Source organism: Haliaeetus leucocephalus, unplaced genomic scaffold (genome assembly GCF_000737465.1).
Source record: "Haliaeetus leucocephalus isolate CR32 unplaced genomic scaffold, Haliaeetus_leucocephalus-4.0 Scaffold169, whole genome shotgun sequence".
In the NCBI taxonomy this organism is placed as follows: domain Eukaryota; kingdom Metazoa; phylum Chordata; class Aves; order Accipitriformes; family Accipitridae; genus Haliaeetus; species Haliaeetus leucocephalus.
In genome coordinates, this window is record NW_010972605.1 from 1,810,289 (window position 1) to 1,821,115 (window position 10,827).

General features: G+C 40.4%; 1 protein-coding gene across 1 annotated transcript in view; it reads left to right on the top strand.

Annotated features, from left to right (window-relative positions):
• SNX18 (sorting nexin 18) overlaps positions 1-7,575 on the top strand; it is a gene marked incomplete at its 5' end in the record, with an annotated part of 16,168 nt that extends 8,593 nt beyond the window's left edge. The window contains one exon of the mRNA XM_010563550.1: positions 6,761-7,575. Coding sequence (XP_010561852.1) covers positions 6,761-7,014 — 254 coding nt within the window. The remainder of the gene's footprint in view (positions 1-6,760) is intronic.
• Positions 7,576-10,827: the final 3,252 nt, after the last annotated feature.

The window sequence follows — 10,827 nt, forward strand, 5'->3', positions numbered from 1 at the left end:
GGGGGGGGGGGGTGAGTAGGATTTCATGTTTTGTGTAATTTCATGTGCAACTTCCCTTGTATTGGAGCTAATGACTGTGTAGCCCTGGGCTGAGCTGGATCACATAACTAAGCCATTGATAAAACTAAGCCACTGTCTCCCTCCCCTCCAGGCCAAATGCAGTTTTTTATTGGATTAGTCATTTGAGTCATCCTGTAACAACACCTTTGCTAGATCTGGTGTAAGTGGGACGGCCATGTCGTTAGGCTTGTTCTGGTAGCAGTCTGCTGGATTAGAGATAATGTTTCCTCCACAGTTGTTTCTTTCGGAAGGAGGGTAAATCAAAACTGTGCTACATGCACATGGGCTACCCAGGGTTTGCCTTTTCAAATCTTTAAGCAGAGAGCTGTATTTAAATGATCTCACCATTAGGTAAGGAACAAGGAAACTTATTTCTAGTTACATTTTCTCTTTTGCATCCTTTGATGAAAGCAACATCATAAATATATTGGGTTTTTCCTTCTTTTTAGAGAAGGTGTCTCATCTTAGAACAGTGCCTTGTAATAAAAGTAAAGCAAAGGGAGTTGTTGGACTAGTTCAAAGCTCTTTCTTCAATAGCATGCTTTGAAGGACACATCATGCCTACTGTTAGACCATTTAATATGATGGGCAGCTGAATGATGTGGAAATATCAGTTGTTCTACTTTCTAGTAAGTAATGCACCAGATCTTGTTTTGTAGCTTGCTGTTAATGGAAAGATGAAAAATTGTTTATTGCACAGGTCATTTTATTTGCACAAGATTTCTGAGGTACAAGTGCTGGGAGATTTTCTTTGTCAAACTTGGATGTTTCTTTGAAGATCACAGTGTTCTCTAACCCTACCTGTCCTTCCCTGTGAGGGAGCCATCTCTCAGCAGAGCCTTCAGACTTCGACACAAGGTCTTGCTGTCGCACCGAAGCCTGATGGCTCGGAGACTTCTCAAAGGTGGTGGTCAAGAATATGGCACTCTTTGGTTTTGCCACAGTTACCACTGATGACAAGGCCAGAAATACCGCCCTCCTTGGATTTTTTCCCAATCTGCCATATTTACGGCTGTTGTCCTTTTCCATATCATTTAGGAATAGGGTCTACGAATAGACTAAGTACAGGTTTGTGGTGGAGGAGTTGGTGGCCAGGTGCCCCATTTCTGTTCGCTGAACGGTTACTGCTTCTCACCTGCAGCACAGCCAGTGTCCCCAGCGGTGTGCTGCCCCGTGCTCACCTCCCTCCTGGCAGTGCCGGAGCCAGCTGGGAAAAGGCAAAGAGCCGTAACGTGAGGAGCAGCGCATACTGTTGGGCAGGCACCCAGCTCACTGCTTCAGTCTCCCACCCTCCTGCAGCTCCATTAAAAATGTATGTCAGAAAATACCGTTCTTTGTAAGATATCAAGGGGAAGGACACTCCTGAGAGTGACTGTGAATTGCAGACATCCCTGACTTCATCAGATAGTTAACTGCTGCTTCAAGTGCTGTATTCTAGCAGTGTTGAGCCAGTGCTTCTTTGTGTTTCATCCCATATGCAGTATTACTGCCACAGCAATGATTTTTCAGAAACATTGATACCATTATGAACAGTATCAGTAATTACTGCTTGTGTTTTTTAAGAATCTAGCAAGCCCAGCTGTGAAACAGGTGTGCACTGTAGTAAGCACTGTGCAAATACACAGCAAAAAGGGCTCCTGTCCCAAAGAATTCCCTTTCTCTTGGCTTGTTTTTATTTGGATTAGTAGCTTCAGACACTGCTGACGTTTCACTCCTGACTGCTCTATGCAACACTCCAAAGCTGGTGTTCAGGTGCTTTGAGAAGAGGTGGAAATGGGGCAGTGGGGAGATGGTACACCCTTAGCAGTTACTGCTCTTCATCAGCTTCTGATTGCGTGTGCTGGCAGGTGCAGGGCAGACTTGGTGTCAAGTGAGACAAAAGAGTTGAGTGAAGAGCAGTCTTGATTGCAGTCTTCATGAGGTGAGCCCCAAAACTTTTACGTTCTTGACACATTGCAGGCTGCAACTTGGACTTGTGTCATGTACACTAAGTGTGAAGAACCAGTGTAGGGCCAGCTGCTGGTAGGCTGACCATACCATGCAGTTGGAGAGCTTGGAGACACATACACATCAGCATGGGTTTACAGGTATATATGCATATTTACAGTATGGAGGGAGAGCGAGTATAATTTCAAGTACCGATTCAAACCCACCCTTAGTTGACTCTTTACACAATCTCAAAGCATTTATTAGTGTAATAAAACTGCAGGTGAAGTGAAAATACATCAGCTGACCCAAATCAGGTTCAAGAATTCTTTTTTTTAAATTTAATTTTCCTGAATGTGTATGACTTCCTGCCTCATTGCAACCTCACGTTTGCATGGCCAGCTTACTGACTCAATACACTGCTTTTTTTCCTGGTAACTCCTCAGCACCCATTTAAATTGCTGTTTGCATTGTGTGTTTTACAGTTTGGAAGTATTTATTTCTAGCAAGAATTTTACATTGTCCCTGTCGTCTTGGCTGCTAGCACATTACTACACATGTCCCTTGTTAAATGCGGTTATATCGTCTTGTGTTGTCTAATCTCATACTTCAGAACAGCTATTGAAACCTGCGAGTTTCTCTTAAGCCCTTAGCAGCATGCAGTGAGCACCACTGTCTAACACCAGGCTTTGGGCAATGAAAAACAGCATTCACATCTGCTTTCCCCCACCTTTAAGAACAGAAATAGATGTAGCACAACTGTTTGCAGCACCTTTGATCCAGGCCCTCTTCGCCATTTGAGAGCTAGTCCTGATCACTGGAACATGATGTCTTGACAGACGGTCTTTTCATCGGACGAGAAACTTTAAATGCATGGGCAAGATTTTACAGAATCTGTAGAGCTGGAGCTAAAAAAAACCCAAGAATTTATTTTTATGTATTCCATCCCTCTGGGAACAGTGCATTGGTGGGTATTTATCCCAGACATGTATTCAGCAGGAGGCTTCCTTGAGCTAATATGCATTAGGAGGTGGCTCCTTTAATTTCTTTTCCCTAAAATGTGTGTTAGCCTTTTCTAGGGCTGCCATAATTCTGCTTTTGTTTTTAAATACATCTTGCTTTTGGGGTGATGTTCACATCATTAAATTCAGAAACCAGGAGGTGTTTCTGCAGGTGTACTTAGACTGGAGGGGCTTGCTCAGCCTCAACAGCCTGCGAGGGTGGCAGTGGGTGCTGGGAGGTGCTGGATTAGGTGCTCAGGGCAATGGATAGATTAGTGAGGGTGGAGGTGGGTGAGTTCACAGTGTACAGCCTGGGGTGAAATGGGTTAGAAGTTGTGGGCTGGGAGGCATTAGAGGTTACCATGGGACCCATCCCGTACTTGGGCATCTCTGAGCAAGACCCTTGTTTTCAAGCAGGGGTGCACACAAGGGGCTGCTCTCTGCTCCCCAGTTCCCTCACCTTGTCCTCCTCCCCCCTTTCACCATTAGAAACCTGCATGGATCATTGCACCCTTGACATCAATGAATCTCTCCTCTGGCTCAGAGTTTTGCTCATGTAGATTAAAATACAAGTGCTGTAGGCTATGGAGAAGTATTTGGAGAAAATTTGGGCTGAAATGTGGTATGTTATTGCAAAGACATGCAAAGTAACAACACTTTTTCCTAAGATTTACTAAACTAAGTCTTGCAGACTTCAGTAGATTCTGAACAAATTAAAAATGACACTTTACAAGACATGTTCATTTGCTTCTTAAAATAAAGCACATGGGCTTTTTTTCTGTGTGTTTGGGGAAGGTCCTTTGTCCTAAAATAAGCTAAAATTTACCTCTATTAAGTTATTTTAAGATTAATTGTTTTACTAATAATTCAACACTGCATTTAAAGGCACTTCAGAAAAACAAGCAAGTTTGTACTCAAGCATATGTGTAAGCTTTTGTCCTATATTGCTGATGTCCAGCTGTGGTCTGTCTAGGTTTTAACAGAAATTCCACTATAGGACCAGTATGAATCCATATGCATTAAGAGAGCAGTGTTAACGGTTGCAAGTTTTCCCCTTGGATCCCTTTCCCTAATTGTATATCTTCCTGGTTTTTTTTCAGTGGCAAAAAAATGCATAATGCATGATATGTCTAGTCTGGAGGGCTTTAGTGTTTGGTAATGTATGTTTTTTATTGATGTAAAATAATTTTAAGATTATTCATGCTCCAGAGCTTAGTTATGCTTTCAGCTGCTGATGCTGTAAATTTCAGTATTTTTCTTCCAGTTTGGTCATTCTAGAAATAACATCTAAAGCTGTTTCCCACATCACAACTGAAGAGTTGTCATGTTTATTTAACCAGCTCCATCTGGCTTCCAGTAAGTCCCAAATTTCAGTTTTTCACAGCCGTGCATGGATTCCTGCCATGCCCACAGAATGCAGAGAAAATTTTTGCTAAGCCTGGTTTTGTTTGTTGAAAGAAGCGTCCTTTTTGCAGAAGAAGGGATTAAATATTTTTCAGATCATGCCCTACCTCACAGATTCCTCACTCCTTAGAGGAGAAAATACAGATCTTCTGGCACAGTCCCACTGCTGGCACCACTGCCTGTGGAAAAAGCTTTTCGGTGGTGTTTTTTTGGGCCAGGCTAGAGAGGATGAGGTCTATCAGTTGAAGCAGTCAATGCCAAGCGCTTAGCCACCATGCCAGCATGCCATGGGGGCCAGGAAGGTGTGGAGCCCTGCCACCACCTCTCAGCCCCCCGGGAGAGCCACTGCCCTTGGCCTTCAGGCAGCTCTTTGGAGCACTGGGTTCAGAGCATGGCCTCCACTCAAATAACAGTGTCCTCAGCCACGCAGCCTGCAGTCTATGCTTACCTTCTTAAAAACGTCCCTGCCACAGTTCAAAAAAGAAAGGGAAAATCTTTCTTATGGTCTTTCTGCAAGTACGCCACACCAGAGGGGAGTATCTTATGCTCGTGACCGAGAGCTCATACCAGGGCTGCAGACAGGAGATAACCACATACAGCACAGCTTAAATGCAAATTAAGCAGAAAAAGTACTTATAACAGAGGAGGTATTTTCTGACTGACTGCAATTGAAAACATCCCCTGCAACACCTAAGAAGGTGTTGTTAGAAGTTGAACAGAGGAAAGTCACGTATGCTTCTCTGATCTTAGGAATTCCAGATTTTATGTATAATGCAAGACACAGCTCCCGTTTCATTTAAAAAATGCAACAAAGTCTTTTTCCCCAAGCCTGCCAAATCCTGATATTTTAACTTGCTTCTAGTAAGAGTGTACCTTGACCCTACGTTCTACCTGACTGCCTGGTGAGGGGTTGGAGATGGGCAGGGGATGAGCCACAGCAGGCAGGGGAACATGAGAAGTGCCTGAACGAAATGCAGCGAGCAGCAGCCGTGCTCGCCAGTTGCATCCCAGCCCGCTGTGCATGCAGCAAAGACAGATGCGTCCAGGCACAAGGTCATGCTCCAGATCTGAATTGCAGAGATGTGTCAGGGCACTGCGGGGAGGCACGTTTGAAATGGCTTGTTAAAACAGACATAGGGAGGAAAGGACACAAGATAGCATTACTGCTGATGAACTGCATTTTTACTGTTTAATGGTGTTTACTACATGTGTGGATTCAGGCTAATGAGAAGACAAACCTGCTCCCCCAGCAGATGGATTGGAGGTTGTTCCCCTGGAATATATAGGCAGAGAGCTATCTCTGTTAGCTTGTTGCCTAGCATCACTGTAGGGAGTCCAGAAAAGCATTTCTTAAGGGCAATGTAAAGGGAGTCCCGTCACTGAACTGTAGTCATGTGTATGGTAAGAAGGGTAATCTGAAAGGAAAGAGTTAAGACATTACAAATAGTTGAAGGAACAAGTAACTTAAGTGTGATTGTAAAGGATGTGAAAAATGTCCTATCACTAACATCTTGTGAGAAGATAAGAGCTGTATTGGTCTGATTGGTTTTAGTTATAAGAATAAAGTATGTATGTAATATTTAAGGCAAAGAAGGTGCTCTATGGGTAATTGAGTCCAAGAAAATGAATGTCTTAAGATGTATCTTGGTATTTGGTCATTATATGAATCTACTTTGGGTAGGTCTGTTCTGGGTGATACTTCATTTTTGTAGGATGTGAGTGCTTTAATTAGCTATTTGGAGAAGGAGGACTGTCAATTCTTTCGCTGTGTTTTTCTTCTAGCTCTTACAAGACTGCATTAGGTCTACCTGGACATGTGCTACTTTGAAATAAGCTTTTAGATTCTCTAGTACTCAATAATTAATTTGGGGGTATCTGTAGTGTAAAAGCAGAATGGTATGGCAATTCTCCTTTTGACATTTCACAAAGATTGGGAAAAGTGATGTTTCACTAAGTCCAATTTCTTAATGAGGTTATTTTTCTGATGTTTATGTAGGCTTAAATTGATCTGACTAGTTTTCTAGTGCTTTCATTTTTTCCCACTACTGCTATATATTTATCAGTTATTCTCTGAAGAACACCATCTGATTTTTAAGACTGTGAAATAGGCATGTTTTACTAACCTTTGCAAGCTACAGCCTTTAAAAAGTGGGGGGTTTTTTAAACAAGAATCACTGTTCTGTAATTTTTTTAATATGAAAAAGCTTTTATTTTATTCCTTTTCATTTATATATATATATATGCACACATATAAATACGTTTACAATGAGCCTTATACAAATCCTTGTTATTAAATCACTTGTTAAAGTACAGTAGTCGAGTCTACATTGTCCTCACAGTTCAACTATTTTGTTTTGTTCTTTACACAGGAGCCCTTACGAAAGTAAAGGAGAGTAAGCGGCATGTGGAAGAGGGGAAGATGGAGCTCCAAAAAGCTGAGGGCATTCAAGAACGCTGTAACATTATTTCTTTTGCGACCCTAGCAGAAATTAATCATTTCCACAAAATTCGTGTGAGGGACTTTAAATCACAGATGCAGCATTTCTTGCAACAGCAAATACTCTTTTTTCAAAAAGTGACACAAAAACTAGAAGAAGCTCTTCACAAGTATGACAGTGTTTAATCTCTGATCTTTGATTTGTGGACTTCCCTTAGCATGAACATGACCCAGGTGGCAAAGCAAATGCTGCTGCTGCTGAAGAACTCTTGCCAGTGGTAGACGGTGGTACAAGGATGATTTTGTTCACCTGGAACCCCAGTTTAATCTCCAATTATGTAGAAAGGAAACAGTTATAGGGCTATGTAGTAGAAACAGTACCACGCATTGTAACTAAGTTATACTGTGTATGCCTACACTACCATTGTAACTTTTTTGGAATAATGAGTATACTATTTGCCTTATTGCTTTTTGAAATATGGTATTTTAGTGCATACTTTGTAGACCTCAAAACCCTTTGGGTCTTTAAGGAAGTTGGCTAGATAAAAGCCTGCTTCAGATGCCTTTTTACTTTCCTAGATTTGGGTTTCCTGAATTCAAATGATTCTCTGTTTACAGACTCCTACTAGAGCAGCTATGTGATTCTGTGCCTTTAGACTCTATTTTTCCTTTTCTAGTAAGTCACATTTTTATGATTGAATGAATGGAGGGTTGATGCCTATGACAGGAACTGATTATGAAACCTCACATTGATTGGAAAAAAATCAGCTGCCATCCAGTTTGCACAGCAAGTACTGTCTTACGACAAATGTTGGCTCAAAAAGGAGGACTTAAATCTATTCACACTTTCCCTGAAAGTGGAGACTACTTGTTACATGTACGGGGATGTTAAGCACATATACAAAAATACGGCACTTAATTCCCTTTCTGAAATGAGTAATACAGTGAGGTTTGGTTTTTTGTGGTTTTTTTTAGTATATAGCATTACTGTGAGTGGAAATTTGAAGAGCTAGCCTAATAAAAATTATATGTATCAAGGGGATATTAATGCAAGCTATGCGGCTGCAACATTTTTTTTAAGTTTGAAATTATCTGCTTATTTTTCAGTTGCTGATTCAGTTTAACTTCAGACTTGCATCTACATTGCCAGTTGTCTGAGTTGAAACTCCACTGTGATTCATTAGTTTACTAAGTTACAAGTTTTCAGGGATGTTCAGTAATATATATGATCTGAAATAAGTCTTGGCTGAACTGACTTGGAAAACAGGTGGCATTTTTATGTTTGTAACACTCAAGAATTAACAATTGTCTTAATTTTTGTATAAATATTTTTGACAAGCAGGGTGCATTTATATATATGTAAACACTATCTTTTAAAGAGTTTTCTGGCTTATTTCTCTTGAATTAAGTCTGAAGTCTGTGTTTCTTACCTGTTGGTTTCCTTCTTATAGGTCAGTATGAAAGAGGGGGTTTATTGATCCTATCTTTTTTTCTCCTAAACTAAAATAACAAAACCTTCCAAGGAAGCAAAATGTTTACTTTCTTGTTTTGAATTAAATTAATGAAAGATAGCTTAAACAAATGAAAGCCTGGAGAAGGAAGTTAAGCAACAGTTACATTTAAGTACAAATCATTCCTCACCTGTGCAGCAGAAATGTGCAGTTCTTTTGCTCGATCATGTGTGCTTCTGTAGCTTAACCCCACACCTGTTTTAGAGGAATAAGTGTGAGAATGTAGTTTTAGTTTTAAGATTCATCCACAAATGCTTGGAGATTGCTATTTTGCGCAGGTTGTATTTGGCAGTGCTTCTCGTACATACCCAAAGAAGTAAAATACAGAATAACAAAGAAGAAAAAAACAATATTTGTAAAAGAAAGGACAATCAGTGACGAAAGACTATTTCCAGGCTATTAAAGAATGCTGCAAACAACAGGGTTGACCATAAAATAAGGACCATAGTCATAGGGCTGAGTTGCTCTTTATCTTCCTCATGGTGTCTTGTTCTACATTCAAAACTCACCACTTCCAATAACAGCTCTTCACAGCAGTACTCCAGCTTCCCATATGTCGTCTAATTATGTGAGATAGTGATGAGCTAGGTTTGAGCTGAGTTCCATGGATTATGTTTGCTTAAACCAGATACTGTTTTATTAAATGTCTTTGCAGTAATTAGATCAGACTGCAATCAAACTAATTCTACATGGAGGTATTAAGACCTGTTCAGAAATTGATCTTGGTCCAGCTGATGTATTCTAGGAGGTTAGTGTTAACAACATGTACACATCCAGGAGGAAGATAAGCTGTGATATGCATACATACATTATCAGACAGGTACAGTCTTCCCAAATAAACTGTCATGGCCTTCACCTTACTTTCTCATTTGTGAATTTTTGGGGTGGAAGAAAAGTGGGAGTGCTATTTAGTTAAACTTGATGTACCGAATAATCTTGACTGGAATCCTGGATCTGAATTGTTGCAGAGTTCAGGAAGGTTCAACTCTGCATTCATATTATTAGCATCTTCCTTTTTTCCTCATTTATTATAGAGTTGGAGTTAAACTGATGTAGGGAGCCTGAACTCCATTAATGCTTACTGCACTATGCGAGAACTACGGTTTTAATTTTATTTGGAACAAGTATGACATTGACCACTCATGACTGATGAACTACTGGATGGTGTGGTCTGAGATCCGAATGTACTCTACAATAAAGTGAATGTATATTGTGTGGGACTTTGGAAGCATCAAAGGAAATCTAACAGAATCCTTTTAAATAAATAAATGTGGAGGAGAGCAAATTAGCTCTATAGTATAATGTTAATGCCTTTGTTTTATTCCATTCCTGTAATTTGGTTTTGGTGCATTACAATTTTTGCATTGAAAAGTAGTTAAGTATCTGGTGTGCTTGTTGGGTGTTAGAGAGGTTGAACTGAAAGCTGCAGGAAGACCCACTGAGGTATTGGTTTCTGTTAAAGTGATGAATCCAATGAAAACTGTGGAATTAACCCATCAGGGGAGTATATCTACTCAGAATCACCAGCAAGTGGAGTGTGAATAATGTTTTTATTCAAATTGTGGGGTTTCATTTAGAAATTAAGAACCTGCTAAAATGATGAGATCAGTTTGTTTTCTAGCCTTTTTGTGTCTCATACCTGCAGAGAGGAGTTGCCTCTATTTGTGACTTATGCATGTTTTCTAGATTCTCTGCCAGTTTCAGGGTCCAATGACATGGTACGCTTGATTTAAAAGTGTTGTAAGACCCATCTTAGAGTGATCAGTAGGAAAATTATGTGGTTATGAAGCTTTCAAGACAAGTGCCAACAAAATCTGAAAAAAACCCTCAAAATGGAAGAATATGTTGCATGTAAAATTGGTATGTTTTTAGAAAATGTTAATCAACTGCCTACACTGAAAATACCTACAGTATTTGGTGAGGCACAGGTATCTTTTAGGTGAATTACAAGACCCTGTTTGCAGTACCTTATTATTTTGCCAGAACTTCACTATTCCAGCTGACATCTTCCATGCTCCAGCCTGAATTCTTCTGGGAAACTTAAATGAAAGTTGTTCAGCTATTTCTCAGAAGGAGATCATAAAAATAAAAAAAGGTTTTTTCCTCTTAAATTCTCTACACAGTCTGGCTGGAAAGCTCGAGTTCTTTCATACCTTGGAACAAGGACTTGAAATTTGGCAGACTCATTACCTTTTGCATCCTTAGATATGCCTGCTCACTGCCTGTGAAAATTTGTCCAAATATTTCCAAGTTAAACTAAGGTTTCTCCAGGCCCTACTGTGGTCAAGTTTGACAGATAAATTTTCTGTAGCTCCCCTTTGCTCCAAGCAGTCTTGGTTCTAACCTCAGTCAGCAGTGGCTAAGTGAGACTTTTTCTGTAATTGTTTTTCACTTCATCCAGAAAGTGCTGAACCTCCCAGACCAGAAGCTGAGTAAAGAAGCTGTCGGTCGATCCTAGCGTGGCTGCTCTTTGAGCCTGGCCACAGGA